We start from the raw sequence: 22,789 nt of genomic DNA, 5'->3' as shown, positions 1-22,789 counted from the left end.
ACTTCCTCCCGGAAGCCTGACTCTAGAGTGAGCCTTCCCCCTGGGGGAAGACTCACTCTAGAGCAGGAGAACCCCCCGGGAAGTCTCGCTCTAGAGCCACTAGATCTACTCTATCACTAGTTGTAGAGTCACACTTCCCCCCCCCCCCCCCCCCCCCCCATAGCAGGACTTCCCCCTTCATTTATTCCTGGTAAACTGATATCACTTTATGGAGATTGTTTAAATACCAAGACCTTTTTCAGCAGGGCATTAAATGATTTTGCTTAAGGATGTACTCTACATCGGCATAATGGCCTACTTCCTTTTAAAACATGGATGAAAATATAAATATCAGCAATATTAATTTTTGTCTATTCATTTAAAGAATTCTCACCTAGCTGAGTAGCTCAGTAGGTTAGCACGTCGACTGCTGAACTGTAGATCGTGTGTTCGAGTCCAGCATGGGTTTTAAATTTTTCTCAGATTGCTTTCTACTAAAACTGCATTTTTTAACTAAATAAAGTAAATTTGAAAGTTTACAATTTCAAAATATTGTACATATCCTCCACCTTTCATCCATATCAAATTTATCTGGTGTAGCATACCTCCTTAAGTCGTTCTCTAAACTCAAAAAGAAGAAAACGGGGAATAAAACACATTGGAATTGATAAGTCATTTTGTTTGACCCATAGACCTTGAACTTTGACCTATGCCTTGGTTAGTTTTAGAAGTTTGAAAAATGAAATGAGAGAATTTCGAATTTATGTTTCTTCTCATCTGCGTACAAATATCAGTTATGCTTTTGAACTTGTACAACTTCAGGTAGGTAGGTAGGTAGATGTGTAGGTAGGTAGAGAGGTAGGTAGGTAGGTAATCCCCTGTACGATAAACTAAAATTTATTTCATAGTTTGCGCAGGAGAGGATGAAAGCGGGGGTGTCTCTCTCTAGAGCGAGACTTCAAGAGGGTGTTATGGCTCTAGAGTGAGTCTTACCCCTGGGGTAAGGTTTATTCTAGAGTAATTCTGCTGGGGGGAAGGCTCACTCTAGAGCGAGACTACCGGGGGGAAGGCTCACTCTAGAGCGAGACTTCCGGGGGGAAGGCTCACTCTAGAGCCAGATTTTCAGGGGGAAGGCTCACTCTAGAGCCAGACTTCCGCAGGGGGAAGGCTCACTCTAGAGCCAGACTTCCGCAGGGGGGAGTCCCACTCTAGAGCCATACTTCCACGGGGGAAGTCTGACTCTGGGGGGAAGTGTGGCTCTAGAGTGAGCCTCCCCCCCCCCCCGGGAGGGGGAAGGCTCACTTTAGAGCCAGACTTCCGGGGGGGGGGGGAAGTCTCACTATGAGGGGAAGTCTGGCTCTATAACACCGGTATGACCGGTCGGCAAGGAGTGTTTACTCCTCTTAGGCACCTGATCCCACCTGTGGTATGTCCAGGGGTCTCTGTTTGCGCAAATCTCTATTTTGTATTCCTTGTAGGAAGTATAGAATATCACTGTTCATTATTTTTACCTTTTCATGTATCCCCTTTGACAAGACCTTTCTTTTAGTACATGTACCTTTTTTTGTTTACCTTGTCCTTGACGTTTGAGATACTTTAGAGAAAAATAACTTTGGTCATAACTTTTGAATGGTTAGTGATAGGGCATTTATATTCCACATATTTCTTGTGACAAGACATTTTTTTGAGTACCATAATTTTTGCTGCCATAATGTTAGCATCAGTGTTCACAAACACATCTTGGTAAGCCTCGTGTCTCTTAAAAATAAAAAGGTATTGCACGTCTCATGTTAATTTCCCTAAAGGTGTTGCATGAAAGATCGAAAAAATTAAGTTATTCAAATATATGATAAAACCAATTGGAACGTATGTCTTGATTCAATATTTTTTTAAAATAAGTGTAAAAGACGTGTATTGACAAAAAATAGCCAAAATATTTCGAGTTTAAATCAAGCAATAAGCTATTTTATGATTTTTAGCGTTAAAATGGAGGGGTATCCCCGAGTTTCAGAAAAACTGCCTCCGTGAAACAAAATAAATTTAGCATGAACATGTTCTTCGAGTTTTCCTCTAAAAAAGACTCGCTTTGAAATTTTGTTTCACGAGGGCATTTTTTTGTAATTATCAAAAAATAGAAACGACTTCACTGGTGTTATTTTCAGCTTCACCTGTACGTTAATTTCCGTTAGTAATTTATGGCCTACTTTGTGGTTCAGTGGATAAGGTCGTAGACCCTTACATTTAAAGACGTTTTCTTGTTTTCTTGTTTCTCACGAACACATTTTTTTTTCATATTACGTTTTTCATCTAGATTTTTTTCATAATTGAAACACGCTTCTAGTTTTTATAAATGCTTCATGTAAAATCTCTGTTTATTACTGTGTGTCGAGTTTGAATTAAGCTTCCAACCTGGATACTGCGTAGTTTGTGAATAGGACTCGCAACAAACACGCCGAATACAGCATGCAATATCTGTGTTTTAATAGTCAAGGCTGCTAAAGAGAACTTGTATGCTTTTCTGAATGAAAGTTGTTGACAAAGGCATGGTGCCTTTTACGAAAAACCGTTGTGAAATTGCAAATCATTGGAAGAAAAACTATAAGGCCAAACAAGGTAAATAACTGTTAAACAGTTTGAGTGGAGAAGATTATATGCATTCCAGTAGCAAATTGCTATGTTGAATAAATTTTTACAGGTACATGTACTTCGAATAATGTTGAACTTTATTAATGCGTAATAAACTTCCCATATTTTGTTTTGTGGTCAGAGTCATGTACAGTTGCCAATTGTTGATTGTAAAAAATAATACATACGAGTATAAGAGCTTTTGGACTGTAGTAGTGTAGAATATTAAATATTTGATACACTCGTAACATATAACCGTATTCATTTATCTGATGCTCAGAAAAAAGAAAATTTAATTTTCACGATTTCAAAAATTAAGACTACATGTATAATGTATTGACACATAAAATGTATAAGCCTTGTCCTTAGTACTGGGGAATTCTTCAGGTATTTAAATGGCAAATACGCAAAGAGTATAAATATGAATGAAGGCCAGTTCTACGTCACGAGTGCTGGCACGGATCTCCGATTAGGGAAAGTTCCCGCTTCGGTGCAACACCCTCTTTAAGTAAAAATAAATAAAACTCAAGTAACTGTTTAAGAAAAAAAATGTTGCTAACTTGCGCTGTTTATGGAACCTATACATATTTGTTATCAATGCTCGTGATGACTTGACACAGCCATTGAGCTTAGCAGTGTTATAGAAAGAAAGCAACGGGTTCTTAGTAGGTAGAAATAATTTACACGATAAAGTACCAAGAAATTGATTTGTCCCAAAATCGTTAATGCAATATTAGAAATATTAAATGTACTTATATCTATATGCTTTAGATACTCTCCCCACCCCTCTCTCCCTAATAGCATACCGAGGTTGATTTCAGGGACAGCTGAAGCGAGGCTACTTCCGGATTCGGCCCCCACGCCTGGCTGCCGTGGAAACATGAGCATGATTTTCTCCCTCCTGCTTTGATGAATCTCCTCTGAGATTTTTTCGAGGTTGCCGAGGGCTTTGGTGTATCGGATTTTCGCGTCTTTAATGGCCGTGTGTAGGTCTGTCACGTTCTGTTTCTGGTGTTGCAGTTTTACGTCTAATTCGTGTTTAACCTCAAAATAAGGACTGCAAAAGAATGAAATATCAAACACAAGTTCATTGTTAAAAAAAAAAACCCCGATGGAATTGGGAACAAAACTCGCGTAAATCATATAAGCAGGCTAGGCATAGATAAATCCATTTCATGTTTTTTATGTGTTGTATATCACGACAGCTTTAAAATACTATGCCCTCCAGCTAGGCAAAATAGATACAGCAAAGTTTAAGTCATGCATTCATTTTATAGATTAGAAAACAGTATAACTAGATAAAACATATGACTATGATTATAAATCAAAGCTTCAATGGGTTTTTTTTCTGTGGTAAACCAAGCTTTTGGTGTTTGTTGTGTTGGAATGTCTACACAGGACCAGGTATCGTGATGCAGTTCAAAAATAACGAGATTTATACGGAATGTCAATCTTTTTGTTCTAGACAAAATGACATTAAAGGTAGAGGTAAAAACAAGATACGCTAGTTTGTTTATGTTTTCTGAAGATTTGATTGATTTAATTGATTGTATCGTGCTTAACGTCTCGCTCAAGAATTTTTCACTCATATGGAGACGTCACCAATACCGGTGAAGGGCTTCAAATTTAAGCCTATGTTCGGCGCTTAGGGCCATTTAGCAGTGAGGGTTCTTTAGCGTGTCACATCTACTATGACACAGGATATCCGTTTTAAAGGTCATCTCCGAGGACCCGTGACATTCACACCTGATGCCGAGCGATGGAACTATCACTACCTGTTTTAACGACTTAGATCTGTCGCGTCCGAGATTCGAACCCCGGCCTTCCGCATACGGGGCGAACGCTCTAACCTCTCGCCACCGCGGCGATATAACATGCAATTGACTATTCCGAGGCATAAACAGAGAAATAACATATCATGGCCTAAGTTATGTGAGCATATTTATTAAACATATTCTGTGTTCATTTGCAATTGTGCTAAAGAAAAGTGGTTAATCATGCCGCACATTTCCATGTGAATTAGACGTCAAACAACAATTTGATATAAAGTTTGTTTGTCATCACTAATAACATGTACATACATTATGCATTTTAAAAGTAATTTGTTATACACAATCCAGAAATGGATTTCTAATTGATAATATTTTATTGTGGCAATCTTTGGGTGTTATATAGTGCTTGTCTTTGTAAATAAATTGAACATAACCGGTCGACAGGGGATGCTTACTCCTCCTAGGAACCTGATCTCACCTCTGGTATTTACAGGGGTCTGTGTTTGCCCCACTCTTAATTTTGTATTCTTTATAGGAGTTAGGACATTTACCGCTGTTCTTTATTTTCACTTTATCATCAATAAAGTTACTACCTTGTTTTGGAAGTGTAATTTTTAAAACTTACTTTGACAATGAACATTTTGAAACCTGTTTTAATGATGGACTTTTTAAAAAATGTCCCTGCTTTAATGATGGACTGATTTAGAGAGTTAGCTCACCTGGTTAGGCCGTTATCAGATATTGTAATTCATTTTGCTCCCTATGTATTTAACTATATTAGTGTAATGTATCTCTACACTGTACAGATGTCAGTTGATCTCTACACTGTATATACTGTCAGTTTATCTCTACACTGTATATACTGTCAGTTTATCTCTACACTGTACATACTGTCAGTTTATCTCTACACTGTACATAATGTCAGTTTATCTCTACACTGTATATAATGTCAGTTTATCTCTACACTGTACATACTGTCAGTTTATCTCTACACTGTAGATGATGTCAGTTTATCTCTACACTGTACATAATGTCAGTTTATCTCTACACTGTACATACTGTCAGTTTATCTCTACACTGTACATACTGTCAGTTTATCTCTACACTGTATATAATTACCCTGCTTTGATAATGGATTTTATAATTACCCAGCTTTGATAAGGGACTTTATAATACCCTGCATTGATAATGAACTTTATAATTACCCTGCCTTGATAATGGATTTTATAATTACCCTGCTTTAATAAGGGACTTTATAATTACCCGGCTTTGATAATGGACTTTATAATTACTGAGCTTTGATAATGGACTTTATAATTACCCGTCTTTGATAATGGACTTTATAATTACCCAGCCTTGATAATGGACTCTATAATTACCCGGCTTTGATAATGGAGGTTTTAAACTTTTTCTGCAGCTGTTTCAGTCTTTTCTCACATTGGGCACACCGTGATGTAGCGATCTGGTGGCGCTCCTCGCTCTGTCGCTTCTCCCGCTCTGCTTCCATCACCTTAATAAATGCATAAAAACTTCACAGTTAATGTCAAACGATGAATACTCACATGATGTCCCCATGCTATCATTAGCGCGTCATCACAGGACATGACGTTACAGCGCTAACAGGACTTACACCGTATCGTGCAATCCTAATTACTCGACTAGAATAAGTCCTCAGTACCCCTTGCTTGTCGTAAAAGACGACTAAATAGGGCGTTTCTTTGGATGAGACCGCTAAAACTGAGGTCCCATGTCACAGCAGGTGTGGCACAATAATGATTCCTTCCTGCTCAAAGGCCGTCAACGCCGAGCGTAGGCCTAAATTTTGCGGCCCTTCACGGGCAATGGTGACGTCTGCATCTGAGTGAAAAATTCACGAGCAGAATATTAAACTGTACAATACAAATGCTCTCATTCCAATATCAGAATATTAAACTGTACAATACAAATGCTCTCATTCCAATATCAGAATATTAAACTGTACAATACAAATGCTCTCATTCCAATATTCAAATGGGAAAAAAAATCATAGAGTACAAATGATAAAAAATTAGGTATTGCAAAGTTTGACATGCAAGCGCATGTGTTGATTGTTTTATACACCGTCAAACAATTATTTACCCTCATTATACACCGTCAAACAATCATTTACCCTCATTATACCCCATCAAACAATTATTTATTCTCATTATACCCCATCAAACAATCATTTACCCTCATTATACACCATCAAACAATCATTTACCCTCATTATACCCCATCAAACAATCATTTACCCTCATTATACACCATCAAACAATTATTTACCCTCATTATACCCCATCAAACAATTATTTACCCTCATTATACACCATCAAACAATCATTTACCCTCATTATACACCATCAAACAATCATTTACCCTCATTATACCCCATCAAACAATCATTACCCTCATTATACACCATCAAACCATCATTTACCCTCATCATACACCATCAAACCATCATTTACCCTCATTATACACCATCAAACCATCATTTACCCTCATTATACCCCATCAAACAATCATTTATTCTCATTATACCCCATCAAACAATCATTTACCCTCATTATACCCCATCAAACAATTATTTACCCTCATTATACTCCATCAAACAATCATTTACCCTCATTATACACCATCAAACAATTATTTACCCTCATTATACCCCATCAAACAATTATTTACCCTCATTATACCCCATCAAACAATCATTTACCCTCATTATACCCCATCAAACAATCATTTACCCTCATTATACCCCATCAAACAATCATTACCCTCATTATACCCCATCAAACAATCATTACCCTCATTATACCCCATCAAACAATCATTACCCTCATTATACACCATCAAACCATCATTTACCCTCATCATACACCATCAAACCATCATTTACCCTCATTATACACCATCAAACCATCATTTACCCTCATTATACCCCATCAAACAATCATTTATTCTCATTATACCCTATCAAACAATCATTTATTCTCATTATACCCCATCAAACAATCATTTACCCTCATTATACACCATCAAACAATTATTTACCCTCATTATACCCCATCAAACAATTATTTACCCTCATTATACCCCATCAAACAATCATTTACCCTCATTATACCCCATCAAACAATCATTTACCCTCATTATACCCCATCAAACAATCATTACCCTCATTATACCCCATCAAACAATCATTACCCTCATTATACCCCATCAAACAATCATTACCCTCATTATACACCATCAAACCATCATTTACCCTCATTATACACCATCAAACCATCTTTTACCCTCATTATACACCATCAAACAATTATTTACCCTCATTATACACCATCAAACAATCATTTACCCTCATGGTGGCGTGGTTCATCATTTCCTGCCAGGCCGCTGATAGACTTCCTTCCCCCTTCTGCAGGAGTCGTTCTTCTGCCAGCATCACCGTTTCCTTCGCAGCACGGTAAACACTGATGGCGGACTGATACTGGCGGGCTGCCCTCAAAGACTCGCCTTGTGCCTATAAATAATACCTCGTGCCTATAGATAATTATATTATGTCTATAAATAACATATTGTGTCTATATATAATACCTTGTGTCTATAAATAATACAATATGTCTATATATATCTTATGCCTATAAATAATACCTCGTACTTATAGATAATTAATTGTTTTTATAAATAACATATTGCTCTATATGTAATACCTTGTGTCTATAAATAATGCATTATGTCTATATTTACTTTGTGACTATAGATAATATTTTGTGCCTGTAAATAATACCTTCTGTCTACATAATTATGATACCCTGTGTTTATTAAGGATACAGCATGCTTATAACTAATACCTCATACCTATAAATAATACCTTGTGCCTATCTATAGGAACTTTGTGTCCATCTATAGGAACTTTGTGTCCATCTATAGGAACTTTGTGTCTATCTATAGGAACTTTGTGTCCATCTATAGGAACTTTGTGTCCATCTATAGGAACTTTGTGTTCATCTATAGGAACTTTGTGTTCATCTATAGGAACTTTGTGTCCATCTATAAGAATTTTGTGTCTATCTATAGGACCTTTGTGTCCATCTATAAGAATTTTGTGTCTATCTATAAAAACTTTGTGCCTATATATAAAAACTTTGGGTTTGTCTATAAGAATTTTGTGTCTATCTATAGGAACTTTGTGTCTGTCTATAAGAATTGTGTGCATCTATAAGAATTTTGTGTCTGTCTATAAGAATTCTGTGTCTATCTATAAGAATTTTGTGCCTGATAATTAAAAATGCGTACTTTATTGATTTAGTTTCACTGTACAGTTCATTTGTTAGAAAGTCTAACTCTTGATCCCAAGATTGTCACGATAAACATCTGGTCTTCTCTCTCTCCATTTCCATTCAATTACCAACATCACCTACAATTCATTATCCTTGCCTTTTCATTATTCCTATGAAGAAGAGATTTCCTTGTACCTGTTTGGCTTCCTCTTTTAATTCAAAATACGGTCGTGCTCGCTGAATATTCTTCTTCCGTTTCTCCGCAGCCTGCGCCAGACGTTGCGATGCTTCAGTGAAGGTCATTTTATAATTACATCTTGCTTCCTGTTTGGATTTAGAAAATGCCATTATGCTTTATGATATTCAAGAAATAAAGATCGCGTTTATACTGCCTCGCTAGAGAGCTAGCTTTTCTAGTGATGCTGCAGAGCCTCTCTCTTGATCACGCAAGTTAAGCAAAGGCGAGCATGATCAGCACTTCGCTGGGTGACCGCTATACATTACTTTTTTTTTTTTTTTTTTTTTTTAGATGTGTAATGATCTCGGAATGCAGGCGATTAATTCATAATGAATGGTAAATGTTCTTCAGTCATTTACATGTACATATTGTTTTGCAACATATATTGATGAATTTTCATAATCATAAAATTGAATCATGAGTTATCGTCTTATCGATTGTTGTATTAGCAAAACATGAAATAAAATGAGATGTGATTCAATTTTCTCATTATCAGTTATTACGTATGAAGGTATATCGTAGAATAATGACCGCGGCATTCCTTTAATCGCGGTAGAATGTTTTTATTGACTGGTTCAAAACAGATGATTCGTTCAATGTAAACACATCTAATAGATATACAAATACATAAATAAAAAAGTACCAACACTTGAGGTCTTACTGACTGTAAGAACACAAATAAAAAGAGGAAAAAGAAATAAATTTAGAAGCTTCTATTATTTGAAGCACGTACTACGGTTGTAAATTTAAAGTAAGTCAACACAATATATGTATTTTGAATGTCATGCTTTCGTCAATTTTCGTGGGAATTAAATTTCGTGGACTTGCCAAAGTACTGCAGTATACAATTTCACTGAAACGTGATTACTGTGCGTAATCCTCCTTAATCTGACACATTATGACAAGAACGAAATCGGCTTTGTGACAAAAACTTCAAGGCTACTGCGGTCTCACCATTATTTGATGAATGTTAATCTGTTTTGTAAACGAAGAACATTTGATCGTATCAATGATAGCATAACGATATATGCCTCTTTACAATATAAACCTATACTTACATCAAGTTCGTTTTCCAACCGATTGATCTCCGAACTGGTTTGATTCAGAACGTCTAGCTCTTTCTGCAAGGGAAATAAAGTAACGGTATGATATCAAATGCTTATACAAAGATGAAGAACTGAACATAACGAAGTGTGGTCAATCTCATAAACCCCATAGAGAATACAAAAGTAAGATAAACGCAATCACGGACCCCTGGACATACCAGAGGTGGGATCAGGTGTCTGGGAGGAGTAATCACCCTTTGTTGACCGGTTACAACCGCCGTGAGCCCTATTTCTTGATCAGGTAAACGGAGTAATCCATTGTCAAAATCAGTATATAAAGAAAGGCTTAACAATTCGTATCTAATTTGTATTTTAAATTCATAAAAATGCTAAAATCATATCACCAGACCCAGGTCTGTTCAGCTGGTGGAAACCTTCTTAATATGTGTCAACTCAACTTAACTTTCTTGAGAAGGATATATTTCTCTTATGTAAAGCTTGGAATCCTAATCATCGCCTTTAATGACCCCAGCGACTGAACTTACTTGAATCTTTAATATATAAGGGAGATTTTGCAAAAGTCTTTAGTAATGATGTCGCCCTGCGTTATTTCTTCATTAGCTCTCCTTATAAGGAGTGGGGGTCCTTTACTGGAACAATCTTGAATCCTATATACATAATAATGATTTGTGTTAAAGTAGGTCAAAATTAGTGATTTTTTGATATTATGAACTACTCCTGACAGATGGACGGACAGGCGTTCAGACAAGAGAGTTTCAACTCTTATATGACATCTTGTGACATTTGAATGCTACCCAACTAACCTTGGCTTATACAAGGGTTTATGTGGTAGCGATATGTTGGTCTTGAAAAGATACAGCGCATGTGTCAGTTTCAAACGATGGGTGTGATTGGCTGGAGTATTACACATGGGAGTAAATATTTACCCTACTAACTCGGGTACGAACCAAAGTCGCCCACAGCAACCCTACTGGAGTTACTGGTGAGTACATGTGATGTTTATGGGCTTGTTTTGACGTTGTATAGTTAACCTCACAAAACACGTACGGCATATACTGTGAGGATCCCTGAGTGATGTGAGACCGAAAAAAATAAAGTCACCTTCTAACTTGTTGTCAGCCACAGGAGCTGCCTGTCTATTTATGGTAGTGTTAGGAAGTGCGCATGCGGGATAGAGGAATTGGTAAAACACATGTGATTCCTTATTAATATTTTCATTTTAAACATTTTATTAAGGAACTCAATAGGATCGGGCAACAGGCATAGCCTATGTAGGCCCTCTCCCAAATACAAAGGTCAAGTACAAAGGTATGATTGATGAAAAGGATATTTTGAAGATTTAATAATATTTTAATGAGGTTTACATGAAATAAGAGTTTTGTTGAATTTTGCTATGGAATTATTTTTTATACATCAACAACGTTCTTATATTCTTATTAACATTAAACATGTATACAAGTTATTAATAAAAGACCTTACAATATATAAATCAAGTTTTGATTACTGCAATCAATACGTTTCACTTTTATACACCCGTCATTAAACAGTACGTATTTTGTTATGGCGCTGTTCGTGCGTCTGTCTGTCTGTCTGTCTGTCTGGCTGTCCATCCGATGTCATGTTTTCCGGATTTTTTGTAACAGATACATGTACGATTTTGAAATTTGGTCACAATATCTACCTCAAAAAGTGTAAGAGTGAGTTTGCATTTCAGCTGGATTGGTCCGTTGTCAGTTTTCCGGACTTTTTTTTTTTTTTTGTTACAGATACAGATATTGCCCTGAAATTCAGTCAAAGGCTTCGTCTTGGAGAAATACAAGTTCAGTTTACAATTCTGCTGGATTGATCCCTCCTTGACCTACTTTGGAGCTAAAAATAGGTCAAACAGTTTTCCAGGCTTTTTTCCCATTACGGATACAGATATTACCCTGATATTTAGTGAACGCCTTCATCTCAGAGGAATATATGTTTAATACGCTGGATTGGTCCATCCCATTGCCCAGATCTTCCTTCCAGAGGAATACGAGATCAGTTTGTATTTCAGTTGGATTGGTCCTTCCTTGACCTACTTTTGGGCTAAAAATAGGTCAATCACTTTCCCAGGCTTTTCTCATTGCGGATATTAGTCAAAGCCTCCCTCTCGAAGAAATACAAGTGTTGTTAGTATTTCAGATAGATTGGTGCACTATGACCTAGCTACTTTAGGGCTAAAAGTAGATCAAATTGTTTCCTGGACTTTTTATCATCATAGATAGATATTGCACCGACATTTTGTCACAACCTCACTCTCAGAGAAATGCATACTCAGTTCGTATGTCAGATGGATTGGCGCACCATGACCTACTTTAAGGCTTTTCTATGCAGAATGTGTGTTGTATCAATTCAGAATGCACAATATGCTTCTAGGTTGAATATCACTGTCCGACGGGCGTATATTGTACCGTTTGCGGTACTCTTGTTAAAAGTAATTTTACCTCCCTGTGATATCATCAGATTTTGCAAAATCAATGATTTATTTAGATTTATGCATGTTAGGAACATAAATTTTGTTGGAGTCTTTTCCGATAAATTATTGTAAAAAAAATCTTGTTAAAAAAAAAACTATTTCAAAAGTCTAAATTATAGACGATCAATGATAAGTTAAAAAGTATTGAATCCAGGGGCAATAACTCTGTTTTCATTGATTTCTTTATCAAGTCTATTATATGCGATAGGTTTCCTTTACTTTTTACAGAGATTTTGTATATTTTTGGGAAGAAACAGTTTCATGAAATTGTTTTGAATTCTATGATATCGTCATAACCAGTTTTTATGAAATTTTGACAACGCTGTATAATTTTCTGACAATGATATATGATTCTGTTTATGTACGTCTCACATCTTAAAAAGTGTGATGACCTATATATTTTATTTGATAATTTGTTAGTTTTAACTCTAATAAATGGATATAAATACACTTTTTATGTATCAGTTAAAACTGTGAGTATGGAGTTACTTACAAATACTAAACGTTCTGACGGTTCTCTCCAAATGGCACTGCGTGAAATATCTACTGGAAGCAACTCGTTTCCAGATTTTAATGAAATAAATGAATTGATAAAAACAAAGTTATTTTGACTTGAATATTCTACAGTTGCAAATATTTATATAAACCAGTGTGTATATTTGGGTTATTGCTTTGCTTGATATCGGTGACGAGCAAATCAGAGTTGCAGACGTGTACAGTCTTGCCAATCCAGCAAATAATATTATCGTCATCATCACGTGACATAAATCTGGTAATATGCCTTGCCATGGCAACAATATGGCACATCAAGCATATTTGTTTCGGCAGCCTACGGAATCTAATATTATTATGTTTATACCATTATGACGGTACTTCAGAATTTAATACACGTAAATCAAATTGAGTTTCTTCACTGCAAATTGCCTTCTAGCATGGATTAATTAAGGATTTCTCAATTTAGAGGCGCGTGAAAAAACAATCTACGACATACAGGTTCTATAAGTTGCATTAAGGTCCCCAGTTCGCCCTGATGGGTGGGTGGGGGGGGGGGGTGACTGTATTTCAATAATAAAATATGACGTAATATTAACAAAATTGTTTTAATTTCGGAATATATAATGGTTCAGTACTTAAACTTCATCCAACTGTGTTTGATAGCGCTGTTGGCTCGCTGTGTCTCTAGCGCCTCTTTCATAGATAGACTTGGGTAACGTCCGTATTTTACACGTTTCCTATGAAATTCCTCAATATGTATATGCTGTAGCACTTGTAAGTTTAAGAGCTTTCGAGACGCACTTGCTGGTTTTAGGATGATTTATTTTAAGTTCTGCTACAATTTTAACCGGACACATCCAATATTGGCACCTAAAAACGATATTTAATATTACAGTTATATTTTTTCTTGGAAAACTCTTAAGCGCTCTTACACAAAGGATAACTATTATTAAATATTATATTTTTTAAAGTGACTATTAAAATTAAACTGTTCTTAAATTTTCCCGGTTTCCATTTTTAAATAAAATACTTCATATTACAATTTCCGTGTGTTTCTGAATATTTAAGATTTTGACGGTCGCTATTTTATGCTTTGTATCAAATTGATCTTGTTTTTATAGTAATGACAGTCTCTGATGAATGTGTGGTGTATATGGGGGTTGATTTGGTAACCTCACAGAGCAAGAATGCACGTGCATATAGTGCACATGCAGTATCACCAATGCTTGCATGTACATGTATGTCTACACCAGCGGTGGATTTAGAGTCCCCTCCCCCTCCTTTTGCCACAAATTTACAAGACATTACTGGCATATATAGATTATTTCAACCCTGTACTTGACTTTCACCCCACCCCATTTTTTCGGAAATCCTGGATCCGCCTTGTAGACAAAATTCGATTTAAAGAATCGCTGCGTTCCACTTCACGAGGAAATGATTATGAAAAAGTAAATAAGAATGTGTGATAATGATCTACATCGTTATATATAAGGACAATAATGGAATTTGGGAAGCCATAATCCTTCTGATTATCAGTTAACAGTTATAGCATTTTCCAAAATCAGTGCTTTCAATGGAATATGTATTTAGAATTTAAAAATTGACTCGGAAGTATTTTCGACCTTTTGTACTTACTGCTTTTACAACAAATCTAATGTCCACTTATTCTTAAGCATAGATACTTCTTCCGTTAAAAATCTACTTGTAGATGTAGTGCTTATACTAGTAAATACATGTACATATTATAACATCATAAGATATTATATCATCACCATTCAATAAAGATTTTAACAGTTTTATATAAAATGTATTATGTAATGTTTATATTTAGTCGTAAAAATTCAAATCCATAAAGTAAATAACATTATTTATATAGCATGTACATGTATCTGTGCCACCAAATATTACTACAACAACAAATCATTTAAATAATCTATTTCCACAAAGTTTAACTGTTTGACGACGGAAAGCGAAAACTGCAGGGTGTGGGAGACTGATTTTTTAAAAAATATTTTAATTACTGAATTCCCATTGTTGTGATGCAATCAAAGTTGAGCTTTAGGCAAAAATTGGGTAATCACGAGGCTTGATTCTTGAGTGTCTTACCTAAGCAAGGACTACATGTTAAAAAGAAATGATAAAACCTCCCAAAGTCTACATTATATAGATAAATTCATCATAGTCGTACCATTGTTTCGGTGACCCCATTATAAATATAAGGGGGCGTACATTTGTATCTCTCTTACCTGGATCCGCGGATCTAAGGTGTCTTCGGTGTCTCGGTCCCCCGGTGCCGTGCCTGGAGTCCTGCTGCACCCCCCGGGATCACCCATACCGAGTATTGCAGTCTCCTGGTCGTCACTGCATAAATCACGACAAATATTTATCCATATATGTAAACATGTAAACTTTCGATCTCGATTTTATCTCGCCGTGCGGGTTGAATGGTCGCTGGGGCACTCGAAAGGGATGAATGTCATTTTAAAAAAAATACGATCAATTAAATATAAAGGAACAGAAGTTTGTGATTCATATTTCAAATGCGACAGCCGGGAGTGACACATCAACAAGGGATCCAGGGTTTTCCTACAAAGTGAGGTCCAACATTTAAATGCAAGGATCATATAAAATTTAACATGTTTCAGGGTTTTAAAAACTCTAAATACATGTAACTTCATACGTGATTGTGATTTTTTTTAAAACAGAGTTTGCAAAATACCCTTGCCTCTTCCCGCTGGGTCCGCCTTAGATCATATTAAAAGAAAAACAATAAGGGGAGATAAGAAACATGCAACAGACCTTCCACTAATATCGAACATGGCCGCTAGAAGAATGCTCCTGGATCAATCCCTGCTACATTGTGCCGTAAAATATCATATATTTATATTCCTGTAACATTTATAGTGCTGGAGCGGATCCAGAAATGTTTTAAGGGCAGATGATACAAACAAATTTTTTCTTTCGAAGAGACTTTATATGATGTCATTCTTTTATAAAAGTGGATAATTCCTTGAATTCTTTTCCCCTTTGACTTGGAGAGTGAAATATTCTCCGTATTTCCAAAATAGTACAAAACAATAGCTATCATGGTAAATTAGTTTATTCTTCATTTGTTTACCTTTTTTATCCCTAAAAAAATGATTGTCAAGGAGAACAGAGTGTACTGATATTAGATTTACAATATAACATGTAAAATATTAATTCATTACAAATTCTACACTTGGAAAATATTAGTTGCTGCTTCAATAAAATTACATATATGGACATTGCACCCCCAGTAAAGGTTTACAAATTAAAATAAACTTCATAATATGTTGACTTAATGTTTAAAGTGTAATATAAAATTTAAAAACATATACCATACGGGGTATGTGTGACCCAAGATTTTATCTTTTCCTTCTAGAAAAGGAAGGGGAGATGTAGAGTCCGAAATGCCGAAAAAATGTCGTTTATTAAAAATTTTCAAACAAATAGATGTGGGGCTGTGTGCCATTCCCGTAATTCCCTCTTAATCCAACACTGGATTGGTATCCCGGTTCTCGTGTTACTTCTTCCAAGATTGGATGTGTTTCCAGGTCGCGTGTACGTACGAGTGTCAACACGAGATAAAATGAAGAGATATGATTTACAGAGACAGATCGATTTAGAACACCAAAACTGAAATCTTCTCTCAGGGCCACAGTCTGCTCCAGATGGTGATGACCAGAAGTGACCAGAATCTATAATACGTGTATCTGAAATTAAACTCCAACTGGTTGAGTTAGAAATGTTGATCAACTGATGATGCTGAAATTTTGGCCCGATCAAATATTCTGAGGTTTTCAACAACAACCAAACACAAGCCACAGTAGTTCAATAACACAACATACTGTCTGATCGTAGACACCTGTGTCACGAGCCTCTACTGTCAGTTCATCACGAAAGTGACTTTGAAGAGATATTTCTAATGTTTTATCCACCATCTAAAGTCACAACACACCATTTTATCATAAAATTATTCATTGTACTATGTGTGAACCTTAACAAGTAACGATCCAGAGAAAGTATTCAACTTTGTAACTTGTGACCTTGAATTTTCCCAGATTACTTTCGGTCAGGGTCATAATATCCGTAAAACTTTTTTTGTCCGTGGGGGTGATGCTTTTGGCCTATTTCAGCAGTTTGGAATCTTGTCGTTATATTTTAACAGCTAGATTTACACCCTTATGTGTCTGTATACAGTCAAAGTTTTTGTCAAAGGTAGGCTACATGTAGAACTTTTCAGTTCGGGGGTAAATAAGCTACCGTTTTATTTAAAAGCGTTTTACTGATAAAGAAAATACTACACTGCTTATCAATTTTCGTGTTTTTTGAAACTCCATACCCAATTCCATTATCCATGATCTGAGTACCGATGTTTTTTTAAAATTAATTTTCAAGGTTAAATGTGAAAGGTCAAGGTCTATGAAAGGAAAATTTCGAAATTCTGTGAGCATTAATTTAAGTTTCATTTACCTCTTATCAAACTTTCATCAGGAATACTATCTACAATAAAAACCCGCGCATTTGATGGTTTTCAAAAAGGAAAGTAAAATGTCAAGGTCACTCGAAGGTTCATTTCCTTCTACACGAGAATTTGTTATAGAGTTTGTATTTGGTTTCAGGTGTTCTTGCAAGACACTATATTAAATCAGGACCTTGGTTCAGGTCACTGTATGCTAGACATTCCCAATTTTTTTGGACAAATTGGTTATTCGTTTTACGTCCGTTGGGAATTTTTCACTCATAACGAGATGTCACCAGCTGTAAGTGAAGTACCACAAGTTTAGCACTATGTTTAGCGCTTGAGACCGAAGTAGTGAGGGTTCTTTAACGTGCCAACGCGTACCGCGACACGGGACCTCGTTTTCATACGCCCGTCGAAGACGGAACGCATTTAAAGTATTGCATTGCTTATTGGCTTTAAGCCTTACAGCTCATCAGCATAATACATATTCAATTACAAAGTATAAACAAAAAAGATGTATACAGTATGAAAAGTGGAGTGAATATTAGAGGATGGACATACATGAAGAGAGTTATAACTCAAGTTTACATAAAAAACCCCAACAAAAACCAGCATATATACATTAGATGATAGTTTGGCTAGATCGTAAGAGTGAAGCACTTTTTAAAAATTTACCCAAATTACAGAGTTGTTTTCTTTTATGATTTGACATCAATTGTACCAGTTTAAACATAGAAGCATGCGACCAATAATACTTTTTTATATATGTAGATCTGAGGTTTTTGTACAAAGGACATATTAAAATTAAATGATATTCGTCCTCAATTTCGTTCAAATTACAAAATTCACACAATCGATTTTATCTTGCTGTGCCATTATATCTACATTGTTCAATTCTAAGCTGGTGAGCAGACAATCTAAATTTTGCTAACAGATTAATAAGATTTTCCGGAATAGATTTTGTCAAGTAAAATTGAATGGTTACGGAAGCCGATAGGTGCCAGGGTATATAATTAATATTTATTTAACTGGCGGCCGCCACTTAATTCAACTGGTGGCCGCCACTTATTATCTGACGGCCGCCAGTTAAATTAAGTGGCGGCCGCCAGTTAATTTAAATATTAATTCTATACTCTGGCATCTATCGGCTTCCGTAAATGGTACATTATCAATAAGGTGTCTATACAGAATACATTTGGGTGAATTATCAAAAGAATGATGTTTCATCGGGTAATGAAAGTAGCTAGTATTGCAGAAAAAAATCACAACCGGCCGCGTAAGCGCGTTATGTAATTTTTTTCTGCAATGATTGCTACCTCCATCACCCGATGAAACAACAAAGAAATCACTTTATTGTTTAGATTTATATGTATTGTTTTGAAATATAAACCAAAATAGCATATGGTTGAAACGGAACAGCCAATACACCCTTTGACCTTGATGACGCTCCATATTTGGTAATGATTGTACAGAGATGTGGTACTAAAATCCAGATCGAACTTCATGAGCTCGAAATAAAGGACACCACAGAGTCGTTCACTTCTGCTTCATACTTAGATATTTTATTGAAAGTAGACATTAACGGCATACTGACAACTCAACTGTATTTGTCCAACTATCTATTTTGTATTGCTTGTAGGAGTTGTGAGATTGATCACTGTTCTTTATCTTCACCTTTCATGAAGCTTGCATAAAAAACGCATTCACTGTCGTACATGAGAGCAATGTCAATTTCAAAAAGAAATTCAGATTCAATGAATGTAAATATTAAAGTATGACGTCGTCCATCTGCAAAATGAATTGTAAGCTGCAGGATCTTATAACGTGATACATTTGATCACCATGGTGAGAGGAAGATGCCTATTGTTTTCCAAGGTCAAAGTATCAGTTAATAGGAAAACTTTGTAGGCAGAATACAGATCGAACTAATGGGGCTAGGGCCGTGAAACCTGGTACATACTCCTCATTCCCAGTGGAACAAGTCTATTGTTCAAGGTCAGAGGTCAAGGAGTAGTATCACTTATATGCAGGGTACAGACAGAACCGTTGGAGCTAGAACCGTCAAACGTGGTACACATACACTAGTAGTCACATCTTATGCCAAGCGGAGGATGCCTATTGTTTCTCAAGGTCAAAGTATAACTTAGTAGAGAAACCGCGTTTTCATTACGGACACAAATATTGCCCTGGAATACAGTCACAAGATTTCCCACAGAGGAATAAAAGTTCTATTTTCATTTCAGCTGAATTGGCGCAGTATGACCTACTTTAAGGGTAAAGGTAGGTCTATTAGTTTTCCAGAGTTACTTTCGTTATGAATACAGGTATTGCCTGAAATCACAACCTCCCTCTCAGAGAAATACATTAATGTTTTCAAATTTCATCTTGATTGGTGCAACATGTTCTACTTTAGGCTTAAAAGTAGGTCATATAGTTTTCTGGACATTTCTCATCATGGGTAGTTATGCTCTGAAGGTCTCACAGGCTTGCATGTGTGTTGTACCGTTTGCAGTACTCTTGTTGAGGTTATATCCGAACAAGAGGCCCAAGGGCCACATCGCTCACCTGCGTACCTTGGCCCATATCTAAAGATTTTCCCTATATATTTCTATGTAAAACTTTGATCCCCTATTGTGGCTCCAACCTACATGTATTTCCTGGGGCCATGATTTTTACAAACTTGAATCTGCACTATGTCAGGAAGCTTTCATGTAAATGTCTACTTTCCTGGCCCAGTGGTTCTTGAGAACATTTTTAAAGATTTTCCCAATATATTTGAATGTAAAACTTTGATCCCCTATTGTGGCCCCATCCTACCCCCAGGAGCCATGATTTTTACAAACTTGAATCTGTAAAATGTCAGTAAGCTTTTAAGCTAATGTAAACATCTTTGGCCCAGTGGCTCTTGAGAAGATTTTAAACATTTTCCCTATTTTTTCCCATGTATAACTTTAATCCCCTATGGTGGCCCCATCCTACCCCCGGGAGCCATGATTTTAACAAACGTGAATCTGCACTATGCCAGGAAACTTTCAGCTCCTCTGGCCCAGTGGTTTTTAAGAAGAAGATTTTTAAATGACCCCACCCTATTTTTCCATTTTTGTAATTATCTCCCCTTGGAAGAGGGCATGGTCCTTCATTTTAATAAACTTGAAAGCCCTTTACCCAATAATGCTTTGTACCAAGTTTGGTTGAAATTGACCCAGTGGTTCTGGAGAAGAAGATGAAAATGTTAAAAATTGATGCCAACACTGCCACCAGACAATGGACAAATTTTGATCAGAAAAGCTAATTTGAGCCTTTGGTTTAGGTGTGGTAAAAACCTGTGATTCTCACTTCTAATTGCTGAGCGTTTGGTGAAAGAATCACTACCTATGTTTATTTCTTAGATTTAACGCTGTTTTGGCACAAGCGGTACTTGAACTCATGACTTCCCGGGTACGAAGTAAACGCTCTACCACTGAGCTACTGTGACCGGTTCGACAAATTGAATGTATTTTTGATTTCTGACACTTACATGTATCACGGTACATGAAGGATATCCTAATGTATGTCATATTGGGAGGAGTTGTTCTGTCATATTGGGAGGAGTTGTTCTGTCGTATTGGGAGGAGTTGTTCTGTCGTATTGGGAGGAGTTGTTCTGTCGTATTGGGAGGAGGGAGGAGTTGTTCTGTCGTATTGGGAGGAGTTGTTCTGTCGTATTGGGAGGAGTTGTTCTGTCGTATTGGGAGGAGTTGTTCTGTCGTATTGGGAGGAGTTGTTCTGTCGTATTGGGAGGAGGGAGGAGTTGTTCTGTCGTATTGGGAGGAGTTGTTCTGTCGTATTGGGAGGAGTTGTTCTGTCGTATTGGGAGGAGTTGATCTGTCGTATTGGGAGGAGTTGTTCTGTCGTATTGGGAGGAGTTGTTCTGTCGTATTGGGAGGAGTTGATCTGTCGTATTGGGAGGAGTTGTTCTGTCGTATTGGGAGGAGTTGATCTGTCGTATTGGGAGGAGTTGATCTGTCGTATTGGGAGGAGTTGTTCTGTCGTATTGGGAGGAGTTGATCTTACATGTATCGTGGTACATGAAGGATATCCTAAGGTATGTCATATTGGGAAGCCCTTGATACTTAATATGAGGAACATCCAAGTCTGTATTACAATGAACATATAGATATAAGCCAAAATGTCCTTATAAATAAGTTCCACTGCATTTCTAGATAAATGTACATGTACAATCTCAAGTTACCCTTAATTATTTTAACAAGCTGAATCCTAAACCACACGAGAATACTCACACATGAATTTGATAAACTGTATCCGAGGGCATATAGTTTTCGGTTTGTCTGTCTGTCCCCAAAACCTTTAACATTGTCCATAACTTTTGAATGGATGGTGATAAAGGACATTCATATTTCACATGTGTATTCTTTGTGATAAGACTTTTCTTTTGGTACCAAAATGTTTGAACTCCACCTTGGAGTTTGACCTATTTTTGAAATTTTTAACCCTGGCCATAACTTTTGAATGGTTAGGGATAAGGCTTTCATATTTCACATGTGTATTCCTTTTGACAAGACCTTTCTTTAGGTAGTAAAATACTTTATCTCATGGCTTTGACATAAATGGTGTTTAACCTACCGGTACTTTAGAAAACAACCCTTGGTCATAACTTTGGAATGTTAGTGAATGGATTTTCAAAATTTCAGATGTGTATTCCTTGTGACAGGACCTTTGGGTACCATGATTAATTTGCTGCCCATCTTAAAAAAAAGAAGTTTTCAACATACCATTCTACGTACACCCTTTTCCCCACCTGTGACATTTAGCAGTCGTGGCGTGTGAACAAACTGGAACCCACACTATATCAAGATGTTCGCATATTAATTACACAAATTGCACTGAGTTGTTAGCTGTGATGGGCTTAAAATAAAATGGAAATAAGCTATTTTGAAATTTACACAGCAGTAAAAATCTACTACGGAGCATGGTAGATTTAAGTTCGAGTCTGCGACCCTTCTCCTTACTGGTGTAAAAATCTACTACGGAGCATGGTAGATCTAGGTTCGAGTCTGCGACCCTTCTCCTTACTGGTGCGTATGTACACCTGGTACATGTATGTTATATACAGTGTTAATGTAGGACTACGTTTTCTTCAAAAGTCATAAACATATATTTCCAACAATTTTCAAGTTCATAAAAAATACGCAATTGACATCTAGTAACAATATATGGGCGAGTACGCAACAGGGAAAACTTGTGAGGTCAGATGGAGAACCGCCCGAGTGCCGTGACCTTCAGAACGGAATCCCTGGGAATGTTCACCTGAACAT

The 22,789-nt window shown here is 36.6% G+C and overlaps 1 protein-coding gene across 1 annotated transcript in view; it reads right to left on the bottom strand.

Annotated features, from left to right (window-relative positions):
• The window catches only part of LOC125666092 (SH3 domain-binding protein 5-like), a 39,323-nt gene that overhangs the window by 1,786 nt on the left and 14,748 nt on the right, over nt 1-22,789 (bottom strand). The window contains exons 8-13 of the mRNA XM_056151348.1: nt 16,648-16,658; nt 9,980-10,032; nt 8,879-9,007; nt 7,759-7,923; nt 5,756-5,886; nt 3,411-3,661 (exon numbers count right to left, since the gene is read on the bottom strand). Coding sequence (XP_056007323.1) covers nt 3,411-3,661; nt 5,756-5,886; nt 7,759-7,923; nt 8,879-9,007; nt 9,980-10,032; nt 16,648-16,658 — 740 coding nt within the window. The remainder of the gene's footprint in view (nt 1-3,410; nt 3,662-5,755; nt 5,887-7,758; nt 7,924-8,878; nt 9,008-9,979; nt 10,033-16,647; nt 16,659-22,789) is intronic.

The sequence above is a fragment of the Ostrea edulis genome, chromosome 10 (assembly GCF_947568905.1).
Source record: "Ostrea edulis chromosome 10, xbOstEdul1.1, whole genome shotgun sequence".
In the NCBI taxonomy this organism is placed as follows: domain Eukaryota; kingdom Metazoa; phylum Mollusca; class Bivalvia; order Ostreida; family Ostreidae; genus Ostrea; species Ostrea edulis.
This window is presented reverse-complemented; position numbering and strand designations above follow the sequence as displayed.